The sequence below is a fragment of the Eretmochelys imbricata genome, chromosome 3 (assembly GCF_965152235.1).
Source record: "Eretmochelys imbricata isolate rEreImb1 chromosome 3, rEreImb1.hap1, whole genome shotgun sequence".
NCBI classification, from domain to species: Eukaryota; Metazoa; Chordata; order Testudines; family Cheloniidae; genus Eretmochelys; species Eretmochelys imbricata.
Genome location: NC_135574.1, coordinates 151,868,381 through 151,894,581, shown reverse-complemented (window position 1 = coordinate 151,894,581; position 26,201 = coordinate 151,868,381). Strand labels below are relative to the sequence as shown.

Here is a 26,201-nt window from a genome sequence, read left to right as displayed (position 1 = left end):
CTCTTATTTTAAATCATAAATTGGATTTTTTTTTAAATGTATGCACTAGTTCAAGTACAGTTAATGGACTTGAAGTGAGAATTAATACAGGGAAGCCCTATGTCTGTGTTACACATAGGGCCCTACAAAATTCACGGTCCATTTTGGTCAATTGTCATAGAATTTTTTAAAAAATCATAAATTTCACGATTTCAGCTATTTAAATCTGAAATTTCAATGATGTAAGTGTAGGAGTCCTGACCCAAAAAGGAGTTTGGGGGTGGGGGGTCGCAAGGTTATTGTAGCAGGGGGTTGCAATACAGCTCTCCTTACTTCTGCGCTGCTGCTGGTGGCGGCTCTGCCTTCAGAGCTGGGCAGCTGGAGAGCGGCGGCTGCTGGCCGGGAGCCCAGCTCTGAAGGCAGAGCCGCCACCAGCAGCAGCGCAGAAGTGAGGATGGCATGGTAAGGTATTGCCACCCTTACTTCTGCGCTGCTGCCTGCAGAGCTGGGCCCTCGGTCAGCAGCTGCCACTCTCTGGCCACCCACCTTTGCAGGCAGCAGCACATAAGGGTGGCATAGTATGGAATTGCTACCCTTACTTCTGCACAGCTGCTGGCAGGGTGCTGCCTTCAGAGCTGGGAGCCTGCCCAACAGCTGCTGCTCTCTGGCTGCCCAGCTCTGAAGGCAGCGCAGAAGTAAGGGTGGCAATACCACGACTCTCCCCTAAAATAACTTTGTGGCCTGCCTGCAACTCACTTTCGGGTCAGGACCCCCAATTTGAGTAACGCTGGTCTCCCCCAGAAAAATCTATATAGTATAGGGTAAAATCACATAAGACTAGATTTCATGGTGGGAGACCTGATTTCATGGTCCGTGACATGTTTTTCCATGGCCATGAATTTGGTAGGCCCTAGTTATGCAGGAGGTCAGACTAGATGGATCACAATGGTCCCCTCTGGTATTAAAATCTATGGAGGATATGGAACTGAATGAATTTAGGTATTTGCTGTCCTTGGAAGATTAATGAGCATTCAGCAGAGTTCAGAACACGGGTAATAAATAGTGGGAGCTCTGTTCTGTACTAAATGGCTTCCCAGCATTCTAGGTGAACATTTTTTTTTTTATTCTTTGCTCTTGTTCATATATTTGAGACTAATCTGAAGGGTAAGAGCTTTATGGTGTATGTATATCACTACATACCATCAACAGGACAAAACTGAGAAAAACATGAATTGTAGGGATTGATTCTGTTTTGGAAGGGGATAGACTACCAGATGACCTAACATCATAGCTGCCATTTACACACAAAATCAGCATCTACACACACAGTTCCCACACCCTAGTTTCTGATATCCCAACAGTTATTTCCTTTTACAAACAGAAAAATACTAAAGTGACATATCCAATTGAGTAATTACTGGGTAAATACTGACTTTTTAGTTGTGATCACTTGACAATTAAAGTGCCCAAACCTGCCTCCCACTGAAGTCAAAAGCCAAACTCCCGTTGGTTTCAATGCAAGCCAAATGGGGAGCACAGGGTGGATTCCACAACTGCCATTTTCAAAACCAACCTCTGATTTTCACCTGCCCAAACTTAAGAACACTTTGACCATGATTTTCAGAAGTGCTAATCACTTGCAACTCCAGCTGATGTCACTGGGGCTTGCAGGCCCTTGATACAGCTGTAAAATCAGGCACCCAAAATCATCATAATGGTCATTACTTGGGCCTATGCCTTCAGAAAGCTGCCCTGAAGAGCTAGAAAAACTATTTCTGCAGGGCTGCCAAACTTTTGGATGGACAAGGACTAGGCTTTAAAAAAAAAAAAAAAAAAAAAAAAAAAAAAACAGAAAACAAAAAAGGAAAATAAAAATATTCTGTGCATCTCATGGAAAAACCCATCTTTGGATTTAAAAAATAAATCTATAACTTCGAGGGCCTGACCAAATAACCTATGCTCTCAAGATAAATAAATGAGCCTCCAACTGCCAGCACCTCACCATGAAAACTGTGAGCCAAAGCCCAAAAAAAAGAAAAAAACAAAACAAAAACAAAACAAACTCTCTTATCTTTTCTGATGTCCCCTCGAATGGGATTGGCATTTTAGGAGTCCTTCTGAGAGCAGATTCTCTCTATTGGAATGTTGGCACTTCAGCTGAATGATGAGCAATTTCAATCTGTTCTTCCCCAACCCCTTCCCCACCAGCTAATCTATAATTAAACTGTTAAAGGGGAAACTCTGAAAGGATCTGCTGAAGAAGAATCTTCATGATCATGGCAAATCAAGTGCTTCTCAGATCAATCTGTAGCTAGGTCCTTGGTGGTCTGGCTGGATATTCACTTTATGCCCATCATTGGTGATAATATCACACCACTGCAGCTTTTGGTGACCACTTCATTGCCAGCTGTGTTGCAGCATTCCTTGATCAACATGCTTTGTAATTCATTGGTCTTTCATCCTAATATGTCCATAACAAGAAAGCTTCCAAAAATCACATCAGTGCTGACAGAGCTGGTTCCCAGCTTCAGCTACAAATATTCTCATTTCTGATCCTGTCCTCCCACATGATATGGAGTAGCTGATGAACACTATCAATCAAAAATGTCAATCTGCCACTCTTTAGCCTTCCTCAGCACCCATGTGTCACTGCCATACAACAGAGGTGATACACCTGTAGTTCTATAGATCCACAGCTTCATCACATGCTTGAGGTCACAACATTCCCACAGAGGCCACTAAAGGACCCACACATGGTAGTAGCTGCTGCTATACAAGCTTCTACATCTTTCAAGCCTTCTCCAGCTCTGTCTTTGACATTTCCCAAGTATTTGATAGTTGCCACCTGAGCAGTGCCCTGTCTGGACACTGGTTGCAAGCTGGAGCTGGAGGCTACTTGATGGTAATATCAGTGACTTAGTTTTATCCAGGCGAATAACTAGACCAATGTGTCTTGCTTCTTGCCCAATGAGTTCAGCCATCAACTGCAGTGATTCTCCACATTCAGCCAACAAAACAATGCATTGGTTCATTCAAGATCTCCCAGCAAATGGTGTAGAAGAGTCTGACACAACCTTAAGTCTCCTGTAGCAAACTCTTAGAGTAAACATCTTTGAGCATTTGCCCAGCAGGGCAAATTTTCACATCAGGAGGTAGTTATGGGATCTAACAATTTGCTGACACAATGGCCTGATTCTTCTCACTTTCACTGGTCTAAATCAAGAGAATTCCTGTCTGAAGTCAATGAAGTTACAGCAGTGAGAGAAGAGCATCAGGGCCAAACACCATTACACTGAGCCATAATGGAATGACATGTTGAATATGTTATGTGAACTCCAAAAGTTATTCCTGTGCCATACCATTTTGTACACTAGGCTCACCAAGTTGAAATTGGGACAAATCCTTTTACTGTTCTAAGAATGCTATCCCAAAAGCTGAAGAAGAGAGGAAACAGATACTGATTTGTGTTGGTTTTTACTGGGTCTGGCAATATTGCACAAATTCTGACACCTGCAATACACAGCATATGTTGTGCATTAACTTAGGCCACTATTAAAACAGTTATTTCTGTTTGAAGTGGTCCTGGAATGTCATCCATCATGTAGTAATTGTGACCTCTTTGCTTTCCTTCTTTAAAAATCTTCTAGATGCAAGTTATGGGCCACTGACTCTTACTTGCACATTTCATTCCAATGAACAGATGCATTAGTGCTTCACATGCTCTCTTTTATACAAGAACACAAGAGGTGCTGTGACATCATCTGATATGACGGACAGCCATACTATCCGTGTTCTGTGCTTGTCATAGGCCTGTATATCCAAATTCATTGGTCTATATTCCACTTTCAGTTACATCACGTAACTCTCTGGAGGCCATGTCATGATATCTAGATTAGAGAGACTGGTGGGGCTCCAGAACACTATTGGGCTAACAAATCATCCCAGGTAACGGAGCATTAAATCATTCTGTTTAGGGGGAAAGCAGCAGATACTGGCAGGAAAATAGCAAGTTAACTCCAAGGATGCTGGCATTCTGAAAACTTCCAGCTGAAGAATGCAGCTGTTTCCAAAGGGCAACATCCTCCCTTTGGTGACTTACCAGTACCTTGAGATTTCTCTGAACAACAGTAACTGAAATGCAAGACTACATTCAGAGAACCTATTTTGTGAAATTCTGCATTTCAGACTTGTTTTTCAGTCAGTCTCCTAAGCTGAAGAAGCAATGCACCATTCTGGCCGAGAGTGACTGCAGACGCCAGGCACTTGGAGGGGACTTAAGGGGAACTAGAAGTTTCAGTCTATTTTAAGGATAAGATCTCCTTGTGATGATGCAGATGATGGATGAATGAATCCCAGCTAGGGTGAATGCAAGACCTACACAAACAGAGATTCACTCTTGCTTGAGTTCTTTGTGGGGCTTCTTGGGTCCTGCCTACAAACCTATGGCCCTATGTGACATTCCTATTTAAAAAAAAAACTTACAAGATTGAAGCATTAAACCTCTAACAAATTTAGGAAGAGTCCATGGGGAGACAACCTGGCACCTTCAGCACCAAAACATAAGCCCAAACTACTTCAGCTAAAGTAGTAACTACCTTGACCACATACACGTAAGAGGCTCATATCTGACATGTGAATCAGCCACTGACAAGACAAGACAACACACACACTTAGCCAGTGTACACGTTCAACCAGCTCCCCTGACTCTCAGTTGGGGCTTGATCAACCAACTACCAGTAGCTCTTGCCTTAGCAGCAGGGCTACTCTGTATTTAGCTCCTCCCGCTAGTTGGAGCGAGAGAGCGCCATCTCCTTAAAACGCACAATATTCATAATTAAGAAGAAGAGCGATTACACCTTCATCAAGCTCTATTAGGAACCCCAGTTAAGCAAAGTGCTTCTCAAGTACTGTACCATATCAGATACTCATTAGAATTGCACCAGATACTGAGTGCTGAAGAACAAAGTTAAAGAAGGGCATTAGAGTATGTCTACACCTCAGTATAAGTCCAGGCTTAGCAGAACTTGGGTTTGTTAACCCAGGGCCTGAGCATCTACACCAATCTGTAACCCCAGTGTTGTAATTGTTGAACCCGAGGTCCAAACCTGGGGCTCCACCATCTACACTGCATTATGCAGGCCTGAGTCCAGACACTCATAGCTCAGACTTCCTAGTGCCCTCCCAAAATGTGGCCACTCCAGCCCTTTGTTCATGGTGCAGCGTGAGAAAATGTGAGGTGCACCAACCTTGACTGTCTAGAGGACAAAGAAAGGTGGCCCATGGAATTGTGGGATACTTTTGGCAGACTCCCAGAGCACAAGTCCAGTGGTGCTGCATTTACACAGCAAAGCAATAGGGCTTGAATCCTGGGTCCTGGCTTGCCTTGGTCTTTGACCCTCCACCCCCATGAGGTCCTGGGACCCTGGGTTAGTGTAATCTGTGTAGACAGAAGGGGGGTTAGGCTACAGCCTGAGTTCAAACCCTAGGCTTACGATGCAGTGTAGACATACCCCTTACAAATATAAACCCACAATAAAAAAATGTTTCAGATCCTAAGTTGGTAACAGATTCTATGAACAGACTTTCAGATAAACTCACAAAAAGTTGAAAACAATGTAACTGAAAGCCATTATGATTGATTATGCACTGACCACCAACATGATTGATTATGGTTGACACTGCACAAACGTAAAGCAAGACCTGGCTCCTGACCCAAGGGATTCATAATCTGAGTCAGACAATACAAAAACAAAAGCAAAAATCCACACTCAGACGACACAATGGGGAGACCTTCATTAGGGGTCTAGTGTCCCTACATGAGACCAGATGAAGGTCCAATTTCTCTCTCTGCTTCTATAGAGAGTTTCCTTTCAATGTAGAGATGTTTGAGTGAGGTATCTGAAGGAAATGAACACTTTCCCTTGCTGCAAACAATGGTGTAGCTAACACAAAGCTCCCTGCTCTGCCTTAAACATCAGCGATGAGGTCAGCTGTAGCAAGAGAAACAGGGAGACAAGACCTCAGAGTGTGAGAGGAAACAGCCTTTCAGCTCACTTTTAAGCTGAGAAATGAATAAAAGTAATATTCTATCTGGTTTCTCAGCATCAGCCAATCAATCAGAGTGCAAACAGCATGCTGTTTCACCTAAGGGCTAAGGATGACTGATTTCGTTACTGTCATTATCCCCTGCTTTTACCTACATATGTCAAAAGCTGCAAAATACAGCTCTGATTTCATCATCGGACACCAGAAAAGAGAATAAAATGACATGCATGGCCTAGAACAAAATGCTCTGCGTATGTAGGCTGGGACTTGGTTTAGAGCAGCAATCGCAGTTTGGATTGGGGTTGGAGCTGGATTTGGGACTCTGGCTAGAAATGAGACTGAGGATGGATCTGGGCCTGGATGCGGGGGTGGAGGATAGAAGCCTCTAACTCTACATCCAGCTGCACAATATCATGCTGCATTTTTATGGAAGATTTCTGCTGACAACGCAAACCACAAGGGCAAAGCTTGAGTGGTAAGAGAAACTCTTTTTAAACATTTAGACATTCTCTTCATTAACATTAGACAGACAACATGGGTACAGACTGGGACTCTGTGCGACACTGCACTGAAAGGCTATAAAAAGCCAGCAGCAAATACTGTTTAAAACTAACGGTCTGACTCTGTGAGGCACTAAGTGCCTTTCATTCCTATCAGTCAGCAAAGAGCACACAGCTCATTGCAGGATCCCTTCCCAAATTAACACCCCAGGAAGATGGACTTTTACACCAGACAGGCTGAGCAGCAATACTAAGATCTGAGAATATCTGCGGACTCTGCTGCAAAATACCTCTATACTCTTTGGGCAAGGTGTGCATATTGCAGAGGGGAAAACAACGTGTTTCCATGACATTGACTAGTTTTACTATAGGCAGGGCCGTCCTCAGGATTTATGGGGCCCTACGCAGTATTACTAAACTGGTGCCCATGGACCCCAGAAGAAACACACACCCCCACCCCCATTGCTGACATACACCGAGCTTCGTACGCAGCAGTCACTGCGGCGGTCCGGAAGGGGGGAGGGACGAGGCAGCAGAGGATACCAAGCCGCCCAGCCTGCCTCATGGCAGCAGAGAGTCACAGTTCCCTGCAGAAACCCCCATACCGTCTCCCTCATGCAGAATGTGCTGCAAGGGCACATTCAGCTCTGTGAATACGGCCCCTGCCTAAGGAGGCTGCAATGCACGCTGGGTGTGGGGAGCTGACCTGCTCTTACCTGCTGTCCTGGTGGTGCCTCAAATTTTTGGGTGCCCTACGCAGCCACATATGCTGTGTATGCCTAAAGACAGCCCTGACTATAGGTGAAGTTTCTCTCAGAACATTCTATGTTATATATATATATATATATATATATATATATATATATATATATATAAATAATTAGTAATGCTTAGCCCTTATATGGCAGTTTACACCAAAGACCTGTATAAAGAATAATGAATAACTTTCAGCCCACACCAGTGAGGTTAGGTGGGCATCATCTTCACTTTACAGATGGGGAAACGGAGACCGAGACATGAAGTGACTTGACCAGTTCTATGCACTAAATCAATGGCAGGGCCAAGTTTAGAGTCAATGGGCTCCTTTCTCCTGGTCTCAGGCTCATTCTACTAGACCACAACATTTCACATACATGAAGGATAGCAGTAGGGTAAAAAAAAAAAAAAAAAAAGTCACCCTCACTGAATTAGTAATGGACAGATGGCAGGAATAAATGATCCATGAACAATGCAGTCACGAGCAAATTCTGCTTTCTCTTGAGCATTACTTTTTGGCGGGCACAGTATGGTTTCACAGAATGCCTCCTTGGCGGCTTTTTCAGGTGGCTTCTTAGTCATGCCTGTGTCACTGAAGAATGGCTTCCCCATCTCTAGAGGATTAGGTATCAATATGGGAAGTGTCACCGCTTGGAGGATTAAAAGTGCTACAGGTTCTCTCAGACACGAGTGCCTCCTTTGGCAGAGCTAGACTGGACTGGCTAATCCTTCAACACTCTAGCCCTGATTCTCTTCTCACTCCTCACCTGCTCTGGTATAAATCACAAGAGTCTCTTGAAGTCAAAGGAGTTACTCCAGGGTAAGATCAGAATCAGGCTATCAAGTCTTCCTCCTGACACTTCTGCTTCAGCCGAGAACCCTCCCCTATCACAAAAAAAGTCAGACAAAAACAGCCCCAACTAGCCAGCCAGCCAAGGAGAGTTTAACATACCTGTTTCTTTCAGACAGATCAGGTCCAGTTTGATCAGCTTTGAGAAACAGATTTGCTTTTTATACTAGTTCAAAGCAAAAAGAAAAAAAATCCACCCAAATGCACAAAATATACTCACCTCCTGCTGAAATGTGGTTAGTTGAAGGTTTACAAATTACTCTCTGGAGGCAGCAAGGGCCGTGAAAAGAAAACAACCTCACTTGTTTATCTAGCAATAAGAAGTCTAAGAGAGCCTTGTGTTATTGAGACTGTGCAGAAGGCACTAGGCTATTACTGGCACATTAAATCCTGATTGTGCGAGGTGCAGAATGTTCTAAATCGGTATGAGCTGAGGTTTCTCAGCAGTTCACACTGTCTGGCCCTTAATAGAATCCTAATAAGAGCTGGCCAAGTAACAGTCAAATAATTTAACCAATGACTTTTTAAAATTAACTTTTTCAAACAAAACATGTGCACGTAGCTCTTCTCCTGGTGAAGCAACACACAAATAAATGCAAAGTTGTACCAAGGTCCTGTGCCCTGTAAAATGCAGTTAATCAAGTGCCCTTTTTGTTCAAATGATTTTAATTATTGGAATGAACAATTTTTTTTTTAATATGCAAATAAAATGTTCTAAAACCTGAAAAAATTAATGTTAACGTTTGTCTAAGCATTGGTGGAACCAGAAAGTTTACTGCTTAAAATATAATATGATTGCACTGTACAGAGCCTGATCTACAGTTCCTGCAAACAAATTCTTCCCAGGAAATTCAGCGGGGTGTGTGTCTTGTGGGTGTAGAGATTACAGAATTGGGTCAATAGTCTTATGGCAGTCCAGACTTCCACAGATGTGCAGATGAGATGCACACACTGAACAAAGGCAGCATATCCTACATGAATGGGTTGATGGCATCATAAAATGCAATCAGTCAATACATACATCCCCCTTAGGCCCCAGTGGATGTTCACAGTAGAGAGAGGGTAACGTGCGGATCTAAGGCAAGAGTTTGGTATTTGGGTCAGAAGAGCTTCAAGGGAGACTCATTCCAATACAAATGAAGACAGTCCTGTGTGTTAGCATCAGCTCTGAATCGATCGCCATGTAACACCTGAAGGAGCAGATGCAAAGACATGAAAAAGATGCAACGTTTCATGCCAGGGTTGAGTGGGTCTTCGTCTACCTCCAGTGGTGGGTCCACAAAAGAGTATAAGAGCCGACTACAGTGACGAGGTAGAGGTGCTACTCTTAGCTCAAGGGGTGGAGGGTCGGCTTTTAGTACTAGAGGTCCTAGTTTCAAAAGGCCAATGATAACCAGAGTGCGGTTGGTTACACAAATGCTGTAGAAATCTGCAGTTATCTGAAATAAGAGACAGGCTCCAGAACCAAAATATTTGGATCCCGATTTGGACATCTTCAAGTCCTGCAGTGCATGGCTTGGTGTGGTTTAGCTCAGACCTCTCTCCTCTTTTTTTTTTTTTTTTTTTTTTTTTAAAGTTTGCCTTTTCCCATTTCTCAATAATGATATGACGTAAAAGACAGGCTGTAACGAGTTCTGAGTGTACCGCAATGACCTTTCATGAGCGCCTTAGCAACAATCACCATAAATAATTAAATCTAAACTACAATTGTCAAGATAAATGAACAAAGTGCCTTAGTGATGCATGAGCCACATTTTTGTAAAGGGCATTTGTTTACGTAAGACAGTCAGTGGGTCCCACAGTTTTGAGGCAAATTCGGGAGCTTTGACCTTCTTTTCATCTTAGACTGGAAATGATATCTTGGGTTAATGTATGCGAATGGTCCCCTTAATTTTTACTTCTTAACATTTCCATTTCAGAGTACACAACCTACTCAGAACTGACTGCTCACTCCTCCTGCAAGGTGCTGAATACCCTCAACTCCTGATTCCTAGATTCCGAGGGCAGAAGGGACCACTGTGATCATCTAGTCTGGCCTCCTGCATAACACAGGCCATAGCACTTCCCTAAATTCTTAGAGCATCTTTGTCATGCTGTCACAATATCTTTTAGAAAAAAAACATTCCATCTTGATTTAAATGAAACTAATGGGAATGGAGAGTGCTCAGCACACCTTGCAGGGTGAGACCTCCCTTGCAGGGCACATCCTGGGTTCCTGACAGGATATTTTACAATATTAGATTGTCCTTCCCACAAAGAATTTGCAATTTTTCTCTCTCTGTACTGAGACACACCTGGTAAATTTTTGTCATTGTAGACTAGATAGATTAGATACAGACAGCCAGAGAGAGGAAAAACAGATCAACATGGATATTCTGACTGTCCTTAGGGAGAGACGGGGGACAGGGAGGGAAAAGCAAAGTACATCAGATAATTGAGAGTATTTGCAGCATAATTAAAGGACATCTGGCATCCTGACCTTGTTTCAGTTAACAGGGCATTTCAGATACCTAGAGTTTGGATAACAGATATTGCACTGTACGTGCAATATAAAGATTTTCCACTGTGCGGCCCCTTTAACTCCAGAGGTCTTCAGAATTTTTATATCAAATCTACTGCCTTAAAAAAGTGTAATGTAGTGAATCCAACCAACATATTAAATACATTAAAGTCTGCAACTTCCTGCCAAAGCTGGCTGGTCCAGGAGATGGAATGTGTGGTTCTCTAAGATGACTACAAATAGATCTTCTCCCACTAGAGCTGAGAAAGCCAGATGAGTCTGCCAGCAAAAACGTAAGGCAGACATTAATCACAGGCGACTGCACCTTCTCTCCACGTGCAAGCTCTATGCACCAGCAGGAAGGATAATGGAAGCCACCAAACAGAATAGGCGTATGGAATTCTCAGAGCCGAAAAAGTTCTTCGGTGCTTCCTGGATTACTACTAGCATTCAGATACTAATACCTTATTCATCATCAACAACTTTTCCTGGGCAATAGGTTTCAGCAGAGAGCTGCCCATATGCAAAAACATCTTTTTTTTGGCTTGAGGGTTTTTTTGTTTTTAAATTCCATTGTAATTTTAGTGCCAAGGAAAGGGTCCGAATTGACAACCCCAGGTACCAAAGTGGTCAATGTATTCACAGAAAAAAATATGTTGCAGGCAGCAGCAGGGAAAATATGATCTTAGTTGGGTCATCTGCAGACTTTGAATCTGGACTCTTCAGTGCTAAAAGTGTGAGTCTACTGTTTGAGGCCACTTTATTGTCAGATATAATCACAATGTTATCCTCTTATGTGGACCAGCCTCCAGAAGACGAAAACCGAAGATCTCCTGGTGCGACTAATACAAGCTTAAGGAGTAACACACACGAAAGCTGCTTTTTCTAGGCATTTCTCTTTAACCAACATGTGCTAGATCATCAGGGAAATACTTGCTTTCTTTCTTGTGGACCAGCAATAATATCCAGTACTCTACTCCTGGAAGTCTCTCTCTCTCACACACACACAGGTTTCCCAAAGGTGAAGAAAAAAATCCAGCCATCTCTCCCTACCCCCTATTTTTCTAGTGAGAGGAGCCTGTGGGAATTAATGTAGATATCAGCTACAAGCCCTTATCCTTCTATCATAGAATCATAGACCTTAAGGTCAGAAGGGACCATTATGATCATCTAGTCTGACATCCTGCACAACGCAGGCCACAGAATCTCACGCACCCACTCCTTAACAAACCCCTAACCTATGTCTGAGCTACTGAAGTCCTCGGATCATGGTTTAAAGACTTCAAGGTGCAGAGAATTCTCCAGCAAGTGACCTGTGCCCCACGCCCTATGCTGCAGAGGAAGGCGAAAAAACCGCAGGGCCTCTGCCAGTCTGCTCTGGAGGAAAATTCCTTCCCGACCCCAAATATGGTGATCAGCTAAACCCTGAGCATATGGGCAAGACTCACCAGCCAGACACCCAGGAAAGAATTCTCTGTAGTAACTCAGATCCCACCCCATCTAACATCCCATCACAGGCCATTGGGCATATTTACCACTAATAGTCAAAGACCAATTAATTGCCAAAATTAGGCTATCCCATCATATCATCCCCTCCATAAATGTATCAAGCTTAGTCTTGAAGCCAGATGTCTTTTGCCCCCACTGCTCCCCTTGGAAGGCTGTTCCAGAACTTCACTCCTCTGATGGTTAGAAACCTTCGTCTAATTTCAAGTCTAAACTTCCTGATGGCCAGTTTATATTCATTTGTTTGTGTGTCTACATTGGTACTGAGCTTAAATAATTCTTCTCCCTCCATGGTATTTATCCCTCTGATATATTTATAGAGAGCAATCATATCTCCCCTCAGCCTTCTTTTGATCAGGCTAACAAGCCAAGCTCTTTGAGTCTCCTTTCACAAAACAGGTTTTCCATTCCTCGGATCATCCTAGTAGCCCTTCTCTGTACCTGTTCCATGTTTAAATTCAAACTGGGAGACCAGAACTGCACCCAATATTCCAGATGAGGTCTCACCAGTGCCTTGTATAACTCTACTAACACCACCTTATCTGTGCTGGAAATACCTTTCCTGATGCCTCCCAAGATCACATTAGCTTTTTTCACAGCCATATCACATTGGCAGCTCATAGTCATCCTGTGATTAGCCAATACTCTGAGGTCCTTCTCCTCTTCTGTTATTTCCAACTGATGCATCCCCAGTTTATAACAAAAACTCTTGTTATTAATCCCTAAATGCATGACCTTGCACTTTTCACTATTAAATTTCATCCTATTACTATTACTCCTGTTTACAAGGTCATCCAGATCTTCCTGTATGATATCCTGGTCCTTCTCTGTATTGGAAATACCTCCTAGCTTTGTGTCATCCACAAACTTTATTAGCACATTCCCACTTTTTGTGCCAAGATCAGTAATAAAAAGATTAAATAAGATTGGTCCCAAAAGCAATCCTTGAGGAACTCCACTAGTAACCTCCTTCCAGCCTGACATTTCACCTTTCAGTGTGACCTCTTGTAGTCTCCCCTTTAACCAGTTCCTTATCCACCTTTCAATTTTCATATTGACCCCCATGTTTTCCATTTTAGCTAATAATTCCCCATGTGGAACCTTATCAAATGCCTACTGAAATACAGGTAAATTAGATCTACTGCGTTTCTTTTGTCTAAAAAAATCTGTTACCTTCTCAAAGAAGGAGATCAGGTTGGTTTGGCACAATCTATCTTTTGTAAAGCCATGTTGTATTTTGTCCCAATTACCATTGACCTCAATGTCCTTAATTACTTTCTCCTTCAAAATTTTTTTCCAAGGACTTGCATACTACAGATGTCAAACTAACAGGCCTGTAGTTATCCGGATCTCTTCCCCCACGCCCTTTTCTTAAAAATAGGAACTGTGTTAGCAATTCTCCAGTCATACGGTACAAGCCCTGAGTTTACAGATTCATTAAAAATTCTTGCTAATGGGCTTGCAATTTCATGCGCCAGTTCCTTTAATATTCTTGGATGAAGATTATTATTCAGTCCCATTAAGCTTTTCGAGTTTGGCTTCTACCTCGGATGTGGTAATCTCTACCTCCATATCCTCATTCCCATTTGTCAACCTACCATTATCCCTAAGCTCCTCATTAGCCTCATTAAAGACTGAGGCAAAGTATTTGTTTAGATATTGGGCCATGCCTAGATTATCCTTATCCTCCACTCCATCCTCAGTGTTAAGCGGTCCCACTTCTTTCTTTGTTTTCCTTCTCATTTATATGGCTATAGAACCTTTTACTATTGGTTTTAATTCCCTTTGCAAGGTCCAACTCTACATGGCTTTTGGCCTTTCTCACTTTATCCCTACATGTTCTGACCTCAATAAGGTAGCTTTTCTTGCTAATCCCTCCCATCTTCCACTCCTTGTGGGCTTTCTGCTTTTTCTTAATTACTTCTCTGAGATGTTTCAGAGTAACAGCCGTGTTAGTCTGTATTCGCAAAAAGAAAAGGAGTCCTTGTGGCACCTTAGAGACTAACCAATTTATTTGAGCATGAGCTTTCGTGAGCTACAGCTCACTTCATCAGATGCATACCGTGGAAACTGCAGCAGACTTTATATATACACAGAGAATATGAAACAATACCTCCTCCCACCCCACTGTCCTGCTGGTAATAGCTTATCTAAAGTGAGCAACAGGTTACTCATTAACATTCATAAACCATTCATAAACCAGGTTAACATTCATAAACCAGTCGGAGAACACTTCAATCTCTCTGGTCACGCAATCACAGACATGAAGGTCGCTATCTTAAAACAAAGAAACTTCAAATCCAGACTCCAGCGAGAAACTGCTGAATTGGAATTCATTTGCAAATTGGATACTATTAATTTAGGCTTAAATAGAGACTGGGAGTGGCTAAGTCATTATGCAAGGTAGCCTATTTCCTCTTGTTTTTTCCTACCCCCCCCTCCCCAGATGTTCTGGTTTAACTTGGTTTTAAACTTGGAGAGTGGTCAGTTTGGATGAGCTATTACCAGCAGGAGAGTGAGTCTGTGTGTGTATGGGGGTGGGTTTTTGGAGGGGGGTGAGGGAGTGAGAGAACCTGGATTTGTGCAGGAAATGGCCTAACTTCATTATCATGCACATTGTGTAAAGAGTTGTCACTTTGGATGGGCTATCTCCAGCAGGAGAGTGAATTTGTGGGGGGGGGGGGGGTGGAGGGTGAGAAAACCTGGATTTGTGCTGGAAATGGCCTAACCTGTTGCTCACTTTAGATAAGCTATTACCAGCAGGACAGTGGGGTGGGAGGAGGTATTGTTTCATATTCTCTGTGTATATATAAAGTCTGCTGCAGTTTCCACGGTATGCATCTGATGAAGTGAGCTGTAGCTCACGAAAGCTCATGCTCAAATAAATTGGTTAGTCTCTAAGGTGCCACAAGGACTCCTTTTCTTTTTTCTCCGAGATGCTTGATCATCCAGCTTGGTCTACAACTCCTGCCTATGAATTTTCCCTTTCTTTGGATGCAGGCTTCTGATAGTTTCTGCAGCTTTGACTTGAAGTAATTCCAGGTCTCCTCCGCCTTTAGATCCACAAGTTCTTCAATCCAATCCACTTCCCTAACTAATTTCCTTAATTCTTTAAAATTAGCCCTTTTGAAATCAAAAACCCTAGTCACAGATCTATTTTTGTTTATACTTCCATTTAGTTTGAACTGAATTAGCTCATGATCGCTCGAACCAAGGTTGTCCCCTACAACCATTTCTTCTATGAGGTCCTCACTACTCACCAAAAGCAAATCTAAAATGGCATCCACTCTTGTTGGTTCAGCAACTACTTGCTGAAGGAATCCATCAGCTACCGTATCCAGGAAAATCTGAGCCCTATTATTATTACTAGCACTTGTCCTCCAGTCTATATCTGGGAAGTTAAAGTCTTCCATGATCACACAATTCCTATTAGTATTTACTTCATTAAAAACGTTAAAGAGGTCTCTATCCATATCCAGATTGGATCCCGGCGGTCTATACCACACCCCAAGCACTATCCCAGGGGAGGCTCTAGTAGCTTTCTTCCCCAATGTGATTTTTGCCCAGACAGACTCTCTTATCCATTCCATCACTTCTTATTTCTTTACTGTCTACCTCATCATTGATATACAAATGCTACTCCACCACCTTTGCCTTTATTTCTGTCTTTCCTAAACAGCACAAACCCCTCAATACCCATACTCCAGTCATGACTACTATTCCACCAGGTTTCTGTTATCCCTGTAATATCTGGATTCACTTCCTGCACCAGTAGCTCTTGTTCCTCCAGTAGTCTCTCTCTTTGACAGCAATTTCAAAACCTTCCTGTTTATTTGAAGGAGGAAGTTACCCCTAGAAACTCACATTAACCGATCTCTCTGTCAAATGGGATATACACTGCTTTCTACTTGCTCTGGAGGGCCCTGAGATATCAAACTTTACAACAGCAACATAATTACATATATATTAAGATATCTTTAGAGGTTCCAAAAAATGTATTATCCACTCTGAGCCTTCTATGATTAGATACATGGTAACTAAAGTAATAAAAGATTTTTAAAATTCTATAAAACACTTCCAAAATAGTTTTTTTCTGTAACATACATAGCATATGCACAATTCATGATTGTGTGGTAAGGCATAAAGGCTTTACCTGTTTCTGGATGCCCTTCATAAATCACTTGTGCTTTCACTACTCATAAGAAAGCTGTCCCGAATTCATGCCAATAAAGCCTTTTTACCACTCCACCACATATTCTGTGTAGATCTAGATGGTTAAACACTCTACACACACGTACGTAGTTAATTACACACAAACAGAGTTTATTATTTAGCACTTAAATCAATCAAAAGATAGTACCTTCTTTTTGCTGCAGTAAATCTGCCACTTCTTCTCTGGTGGGAGTGCAAACATAGCCTCTCTGTTCTTATCTGTGAGATCCAGTTCATCCTGGGATTGTTAAATGAAACATACACAGTCAGATGCATTGATACCTGCCAATACTGTGGGAAGAACATGCATCAAGCACACCCCACACCCTCAATTAAAGAAGCAGAGGACCTAGTGTCTCCCTGTAACGAGAGATCTCTGTAAAGATTTGTATTGCCTGTATCCCCTTCACCACTGATTTACGTTCACATTCTGCTACAGGTTCCCCCAGTTAGAGCAGAACAGACCCAGGAAGGTGACGAGCAACCAGTGTGACTTCCCTTGCGAATTATCATTATACTTGTGCTCACCCCGGTGGGAGCAATCACTGTATTTGATGAATAAGAAGGGATACATCCTGATAGGTGACATGTCATGAAAGAGTTGAAGTGAAAAAACCTCAATTCTCTGGCTAAAATAAGGCAGACACTAAACTTTCTCTGAGAAGTCTAAATAGAGTCAATGCACCTCCTTCCAGGCCCAAAATACCAACCTGGATCCTGCCGACCGGCAGCCCAGCCCTGCCAATATACTTCAGGACTGACCTGCACCAACCCCCAAAAGAACAACCCCAGAAACTGCCAGCAATGCCAAACTATTGATTTTTAAGCCAGCTTTGAACTCTTCAGGGCAGGGACTGTCTTTTACTGTGTACGTTAAGCACTTAGCAAAATGGGGCTCCAATCTCCGTTGAAGTCCTTAGAGTTCTGTTTGGATATAAATAATATTCTGTAGAGCACACCAACATATTTTGCTTTGTTTGGTTCATCTGAGCTGATCACACAAAACAAGTGGCAGAAGGTGTGCTTGAACAAGAGTAAGAGCACACGTGTGTGGTACAAAGACGATCCACTCCTGTCTTACACAGTTTCAAACAATGTTTCAGCCAGATTTTTTTTTTGGTAATATTATATATATTATATTTATTTGAAGGAGAAAAAGTGTTCAGGAGTCCTATAACAAGATGACATTGTGAGGGCTAACAGAGCTGTAAATGCAGCACCCATGCTACTCTCGCCCAATGCAGGGACAATACCTCTAACTCAGTCCCACAATGGCTCATTTGGAAAGCTTTCAGGGCTGGGAAACTTGTGAAAACAGTGAGCTAAATTGCATACTGAGCCTGGTAGTGGCTGCTGACAGATTTAAAAGGTCCACAGAGACTTTAGCAGCAGAAAGGTACAAAAGAAATGCAAACAGTAACAAGGCTAGGTCACTGCCAGCAGCAGAAGGTAGAATAAGCTGGGGGATTTTTATTCTTTTCAAAAATGTTTAAAGGGAAAAAAAAAAAAAAGGTTAGCTGTGCATGAAGAGCACAAGCCATGTGGAAATGTTTAGGGTGAGTTTCCAACCAAGGGGGCAGCCAAGTGAGACAAGGAGTTCTATAAGTTCCAACCAGAATCATATTCTTGGGTGGAGAGGGAGAGAGTAACTACACGTAAGGTCGTAAGACCAGCAAAGGAATGCTGTTGGAGGTCAAGTGTGTGGGACGAGTGGGAGGATCAGGGAGGAAATCAGAGTTTCCAGGTTTGGAAGAAGAGCTGCTAGGGCTGCAATACACGTGAAGTGAGCTGGCCAGTCTTAGCTAAGTCCTTAGAAAATCAACACTGCGAGAAACTGGAGGCAAAGAAGATACAGTAGGAGCTCTGTTACGAAGCTTAATTCATATACAAGAGCAAGTTGAGAGATAACTAGTTCTGTGTGGTTTTCACAGAAGCTCCCCCAATACCATACTGAATGACAGCACTCTCAACCAATAAAAAAAGACAAGATAATGAGTATTCTGATATGATTAAGTGAGCATACCCTGAGGGCAGGATGCTGTAACTTCGCCACCTCTGAAAGTTGCTGAACCCCTTTTGTGGGTGTTGCATGCATCAGGCATAGATTCATAGATTATAAGGCCTCAAGGGACCATTATGGTTATCTAGTTTGACCTCCTGGCCAAAGTGCATGATGCCGTCTTTGCCCCACCTAGCGTTCTGCCACTTAATTATATATTTTGCATCCTTACAGAACAGATAGATGATGGGATGGTAGAAGATGCAATGGAAAAAAGCATGCACATGCAGGCAGCCCTCTTTACTGCAACCTAAAATAAGCAAACAAAACAGTAAGAGTCATTGCCCTTACTACAATCTTAATGATTCAGGACATAACTTGATCAGCTGATGATCAGGAAGGAATCTGCTTCCACTGAACAGCAGTTAGAGAGGGTGGGCTAATCCTTCCTCTGAAACCACCAGCATTGACCACTGTCAGCAGGCCAATCCTGGACTCCAGGCTCACAGCCCAAATGGCAAGGTTGCAAGTGGGGGCACCTCCAAAGTGGAGGAGGAAAACCTCCCCTACTGGACACAGAACAGCAGCAGAGCCAACCACTGGCTTTCAATGCAGTGTGCAGTCACTCCTGTGGCAGCTGTGCTCTCCTTCAGTGAGGGAGGAAAGCCAGTGAAATTGCACAGTCATGGATATATCAGCCTTGCTTACCTTCCTCCCCTTGCCCAGCCACTCATGTTGAGGCACACCTTGTTCTCTAAAGGTTCTCAAAATCCTGCCTTTCTCTACCCCTTTCTGCAGTGGCAGCGTGAAGGACTTCTAGGACTACAAAGGAAAGCACGGGACCTGACCCAGAAATAAGACACTGGACCACATGAACCATTTGCCTGTTCTAATATGGAATTCTCATGGAAGCCACCTTAAGAATCTCACTGCCTGAGAGCATGGCCATAACAAGCACCTCAGGCTCTGAAGAGATTTCAGAAGGGTATATCTAATGTGCTCGTGAACACATCACACCCGCCTGTTTTCAGATTGGCCCTAGTCATCGAGTGAGACTGCTGGCTCTAATGTGAGTGCAGTGAGGAAAAAGGGACCAAAAAGGAGGCGGTGGGAGAGTGCAGAAGTAGTAAGGACCTTGAATAGCATCATCTAGACCAGGGACAGAGCTAGGTTAGGAAGCCCTCATGCCTGGATGCCCAGGGAGCATGTGGGAAGAAGAGAGGTTCTGTTAGAGGGTTTTTTCCTCTCCCCTTTGTTCTATCTGTTGTGGTGATTTCTCTACAGAAATGTAGTAACTGTTCTTCTATGTCTTGGATGGAGGGCTCGGTTCCAGAGGTTCATGCCAACAGGCTCCTGTACACCACAGTTCAGCTGCCTGGCTCTCACAAGCACTTCAAGCTGCAAGTGCTCCAGTGAAATACAGATTAAAGAGACATTTGCCAGAATGGCCTCAAGGAGATGTTTAAAAAAAAAGTCCCGTTACTATTCCTTACGCTGCACTCAGTTTTCCATTTCCTTTTTTATTTTTACTTACTGAGGGTGGGATACATTCAGTTAATTTCCCTTTTATGTGGGCCCTTTTTTACGGACAGACTGAATTTTGATGATACAACATTAAAACATATTGGAGCTGGATTTGAGGTTCAAATATTTCCAGTCCAGTTCTCTACGCCAAAGGGGAAGATGGCCTGCATTCAAAATGGCTGCAACCCAGGAAAACAAGAGGGAGAGAAGAGGAGGAATGGGCAGGGAACATAAAACAGTTTTTTTGTAGGATTAAAAACCATACTATGTCCCATGATTTGGGGAACAGTCAAATTGTGAATGCTGGACCTGGTGCTTGGCAGCCATTGTGTTTGATATCATCATAAGTCCAGCACAAGCAGAACAAAAGGAAACGTTTCACCAATAAAAGGCAGCACCTCTCTGCAAAAGTGTTACATTAAATGAATACAGGAAAAATAATATGGGAGAAAATTAAAATATCCCATAGTTATCTTGAAGAAGCTGGCTGCATATTAAGGACAGTGTTTAGGAATCCCTTCACCCATCTCCAGGTGGAACGTCGTAGGGCCCAGTAACTCTGCCCATCAGTGCTTTTTAGGACAGGAAGAATAATTCATTCAATTAGAACTGTAGGGTTTAGATGGGAAGAATTTCATATACTCTGAAACTGTGATCCTAATAAACTCCTGTGAGATGTGTTGGGACTGTCTAACAATACTGTGTGTGGAATCCCTTCAGTGCAGCAGGGCTCTTCTTTTAGATAAAGTTCTTTGCTACTTATGCAGATTTTTCTACTAACCCTTCTGAATGTGCATGGGAAGGACTTGACATGGTGTACATGGACTGACATGGAAGAGAATTACCAAAATGTACCCCTCCTGAATTCTTGGCCATTATCTGTTAACTCATCTGGAATCCTATGGGGAACAAACTGCGATTTGCAAGGTCTTATTACATTGGTACAGTCCAATACAAGATCCTCTTCCTCACTGAATTCAAATTAGTTTGTACCAGTATTGGACTAAGGCCAATCCTGAATTTTTATAGATTTTAAGGCCAGAAGGGCTTTTATGACTATTTAATATGACCACCTGCATAAGCACAGGCCATAGGTTTCACGCAATGATTCCTGAATCCAAAAATCTCAAACAGTTCCGCCTGTTATGCATTGTCACAACCTACACTGCAACCTCTTTGGGGAAGGACAGTCTTTTTACCACATATGTACAGTGCCTAGCATACTCGAGTCCTGATCCTTGACTGGTGTCAATAAATGCTACTTCAATATAAATAACCCTGATAATAAATTGGATTGAGGGTGATACTTCTGCATTGCTTGCAGTTGTCTTAGACACCTTCGCTTTGATGACAGAAGATCTCTTAAATTTGACCAGAAGATCTCAAGCTCTGTACTTAAAACTTCTCTACACTCAGGGCTTGTCTACACTTACTGGGGGAATCAACACACAGTGATCGATGCATTGGTGGTCGATTTAGCAGGTCTAGTGAAGACCCACTAAAATCAACCACAGATCACTCTCCCATTGACATAGCGTAGCGTGGACCCTGCGGTAAATAGATCTAAGTACGTCAACTTCAGCTATGTTATTCACGTAGCTGAAGTCGCTTAACTTAGATCGATCTCCCCCCGTAAACGAGGCCTCAGATGGACACTGCAGCTCTGTATATTTAGCATTTCCAACCTTGGGTGGCACGAGACTAGGACATGTCCTCTGTACAGAATTCCACCCCAGGCAGTAAGTTCATCTCTACAGTCCTAGTATGTTTTTATGCGAGGCGATTTCTGGACTTTTTCTGCTGACTATCCATCTAATTCTTGCTCAGGGCCTTGTAAGTTGGATCATTTTGTGTTTCTCATTTGAGCTTGTCAGATTTTGCTTCAGAAAGGGGTAGTAGTATATGTTATATGTACTTCAACCTCCTCTTCCTGCAGCTCCTGGCTTCCCCTGTTTAGAGGTGCTCTTGAAAGCATGCCTACTAGAAGCAGCTCCTTTCCAGGTCTGTATTTTACTTTTGCAATGTCGTGATCATTCTCTGAAGTCTTGGTGGTACTTTGCTCAATAGTTTCTGTAAGACGGCTTACAAAGGTTTATAGTCTTGTTTCTGCCGCGGTTGATTTCGGCCTGCAAACATACTTGTGAACCCACTCTCAACCAAAAATGATTGCCAGCATTTCTTTTCCAATCTGAGCATGGTTTTGTTACATTTTAGTCAGTGCTTAAGATGACCTGGTTGTTCATCTTGCAAAAGGACAACCAGCCCTCAACCTCTAAGAACTTTCACAACAAAGATTATGGGGCCAAATTCTCTGATGGTGTAGGTTGACATCACTGAACTGAGAATTCAATTCTTACTCTTTTTTGGTAAATTCAAAACAGGAAGATAGAGATTGCCATACCGGATCAGACCAGTGGTTCATCTGATCCAGTGTCCTGTCTCCAACAGTGAACAGTGCCAAATGTTTCAAAGGAGAGCTCAGAAACCCTGCAGCAGAAAGTTTTTGGAATAAGCTGTCCCCAGCCTGAGCTACAGAGTGGCTGGTGCCCTGAAGCAGGTGAATGTCTCCTCCCTTCCAAAATATTTCCATACTAGTACTAGGGACTTTGTTTTTTAAATTCTGCAAAGCTTTTTTCTTGCTGGTCACTCCAGCCTCATTTGGCACTTTTCCACAAGCTGCATTCTAATCAGAACATGCAACTAAGAGAAACTAGGGATGAATTTGCTTAATTATGTTAATATGCCCATAGCATTCTGTAAGGTCTCCTTGTTTCAGAGTCCTTCTCTTTGGAAAATTATCACCACCTTTATTGCAAATAAATCTGGTCCCAGTGGTTTGTTGATATTAGTATTGTGACATTCTGCCTATGTGCGTGCATTTTATAGTTGAACACTCCCCACGTGCACACCCTCTCATTCATGCTTCCTACCCCTTTCCCCTCTCATACACACATGCCTTTTCATTTCCCTTTACCCCTCCTCTCTCATTGTCCCGTTATCTCTGTCCCACACAGAAAACAGGCTCTCTCACACACTGTCTTTCCAATTTCACAAGCACCAAGTTTATCTTAGTTACAAAGATCACAGTGTAACCCCCTCTTCTGACCTCTCCCCCACTGCCAACCTTGGCTCAGAGGTGGCTGGGCCTGCAGAGGATGTGCCAGATGCTTTGCACTGGGATCCCAATTCCATGGCACACCAGACCAGAGCTGTTAACATGTTGATTTATCACATAATCAGAAGAAGGGCCAATAAAAATTCCAAGCCTCTGACACTCCCAAATGGGATGGCAGAGCCTTGGTCCCGACCAAAAAAATTGCCCCTCACGCTGGGTTTATTTTGTAAAAGATAAACACGGATTCTAACATATCATAGGATGCGATCCAGTGTCCTTTGGCCCTGGCACCCTGAGGGGCCAAAGGAGGGTTTGAGCTGGGGAGGTGGTGGGGTAAGAAATGTTGAAATGCAACCCAAGCCAAACCAGATAAAAAGCCTTGTGTCTTTGGGATTGGAGAGGGAGGAGAAGCAGCAGAGAGAGAGAGAGGGAGAGGAAGGGGGGTTGTCAGCAGCATAGTGTGATCCTTTCCAATACAGGATCCAACCCAGCGTAACTGTTATGGTGTTAACAAGTGAACTGAGTGAGACCACATTGCTAACATGTGATTTATATTGCCTGACAGCTACATTTTGTTATGAGAAACAATCCCAGGAACCTTTAATTTTTTCAGCCCCCATTCGCTGTGCCAGCCCCATCTTGGCAAACTACAAATGGGTTACACTGATGTCGTTCACATTCTGTCTGCACTTCTCCCTGCTGAAGAGAAAGAAAAAGTGAGAGAAGCCCCATCAAAGGCTCACACAATCAGCAGTCCTGAAAGCCACTTCAGGGCCATCCAGGAGGGGATGAATAAAATAATCCCTCTTCGGATCTCAGTCCTGCCACACATAGCTATGAAATCATAGAAGTCAGAAATAGGCAAGATTTATTAGATTATTTTGTCCATCTCCAGGGGACAGTATAGGACTGTTCCTCCACAGTGTATTTTCCAGTGCTTTGTCCAATCTAGTTTGTCACACTGACAAATCAGAAGCAGTGTGCTAGAGAAATCCATGCTTGGAACATAAAGAGTCTGGCAGGATGCATTGAAAATTGACAACTGAGTTTTCACCGAAAGAGATTAAGTTAACTCCACGAGCTGGCTGGTGTTGTCAGCTCAACATAATGCAAGAGAAATTCCATTCACCGAGCTCCACAGCAGGGAAACAATCGACAAGTATTACCTGGTGGATGTTCATACTCAACAGCACCACCATCACCTACACAGGTGTGGATCTCTGCTTTCCCGCATGTACAGGAGGCACATTCTATCTCCCACATGTGCAAGTACTATGTGGCCTTAGTGCTTCACTAACCCATGTGAATGACTCCTCCGCCTCATCTTAAACCCTTGTCATCAACAGCAGCGTCTTTAAGGTACAAAAGAATAAACTCACTTGTGGGAGGAGATTAGGGAAGAAGCATTGTTTTCTGTTTGATTGCCTGAAAGCAATGGGATGTGTGTTTGTGAACTCATTAACAAAGCAAATCTGTGCTTCCATACCTTTATGTGCATACTAATATGCATACAATGTGCATATGTGTATGCCTTGAGCGTCTGTGTCAGCCCTATGCACATAATATCCATGTACTACATATGGTACATGCCTGGACGCATGTACACTGATGTCTTACATGTACATGCATGTGTTGTGTGAACATATATGTCGTATGCACACACAACAAACCAGATATGTGAAGGGGCACATCTAAGTCTGTAACTGTCAGTGGACTGACATAGATAAGACACTTGAGTGTGGCTCACTGTAACTCTGAAATGTAGATTCCTATAGGTTCCTCTCTGCCCGTCTCGCAAGTGACGGTTATCCGCACTGGTTATCCTCTCACTTCAACCAGTGCAAATCAGAACTAACTTAATTTAAGTCAACTGTGCTACACTTGTGTGAAATTGGTGTACACAGAGGAGAATCTGGGCCTGGGTGTTTTTCTTCTTCCCTGCCACCTCGACTGGCTGTCTACTCCCAAAGCTCAGGACTCGAGCAGAGATCTCATCTGCCAAGGAGAAAGCAAAAAGAAAAGGAGTACTTGTGGCACCTTAGAGACTAACCAATTTATTTGAGCATAAGCTTTCGCGAGCTACAGCTCACTTCATCGGATGCATACTGTGGAAAGTGTAGAAGCTCTTTTATACACACAAAGCGCAAGTAGAGTAGGGGCGTTGTTCTAAGTCAGCCATAAAAATGTTGGCATACTGTGGGGCCATGCGGGTACCCATAGGTTTACATTGTCCCCAAATGTAAAATAGTTATGGGTAAGGACAAAGTCACAAAGTTCAGCCACCAGGTTAGCCGTGACATTATCGGGGATAGTGTTCTTGATGGCTTGTAGTCCATCTTTGTGTGGAATGTTGGTGTAGAGGGCTTCTACATCCATAGTGGCCAGGATGGTGTTATCAGGAAGATCACCGATGGATTGTAGTTTCCTCAGGAAGTCAGTGGTTTCTCAAAGGTAGCTGGGAGCGCTGGGAACGTAGGGCCTGAGGAGGGAGTCTACATAGCCAGACAATCTTGCTGTCAGGGTGCCAATGCCTGAGATGGGGCGCCCAGGATTTCCAGGTTTATGGATCTTGGGTAGTAGACAGAATATCCCAGGTCGGGGTTCCAGGGGTGTGTCTGTGCGGATTTGATCTTGTGCTTTTTCAGGGAGTTTCTTGAGCAAATGCTGTAGTTTCTTTTGGTAACTCTCAGTGCACGTCGGCGGAAGCACTCTATGTAGAAGTCCAGTCTGCTGTTTTGACCTTCAGCAATGTATATCTTCAGATCAGCGGCACTGCTATGGGTACCCGCATGGCCCTACAGTATGCCAACATTTTTATGGCTGACTTAGAACAACACTTCCTCAGCTCTCGTCCCCTAACGCCCCTACTCTACTTGCGCTATATTGATGACATCATCATCTGGACCCATGGAAAAGAAGCCCTTGAGGGATTCCACCAGGATTTCAACAATTTCCATCCCACCATCAACCTCAGCCTGGTCCAGTCCACACAAGAGATCCACTTCCTGGACACTACAGTGCTAATAAACGATGGTCACATAAACACCACCCTATACCGGAAACCTACTGACCGCTATTCCTACCTACATGCCTCCAGCTTTCACCCTGACCACACCACACGATCCATCGTCTACAGCCAAGCTCTGCGATACAACCGCATTTGCTCCAACCCCTCAGACAGAGACAAACACCTACAAGATCTCTATCAAGCATTC

At 43.2% G+C, this 26,201-nt stretch overlaps 1 protein-coding gene across 3 annotated transcripts in view; it reads right to left on the bottom strand.

Moving 5' to 3' along the window:
- The window catches only part of DAAM2 (dishevelled associated activator of morphogenesis 2), a 150,071-nt gene that overhangs the window by 105,156 nt on the left and 18,714 nt on the right, over positions 1-26,201 (bottom strand). For all 3 annotated transcript variants that reach the window (XM_077811912.1, XM_077811910.1, XM_077811911.1), the window contains exon 2: positions 16,497-16,586. In XM_077811912.1, coding sequence (XP_077668038.1) covers positions 16,497-16,586 — 90 coding nt within the window. The remainder of the gene's footprint in view (positions 1-16,496; positions 16,587-26,201) is intronic.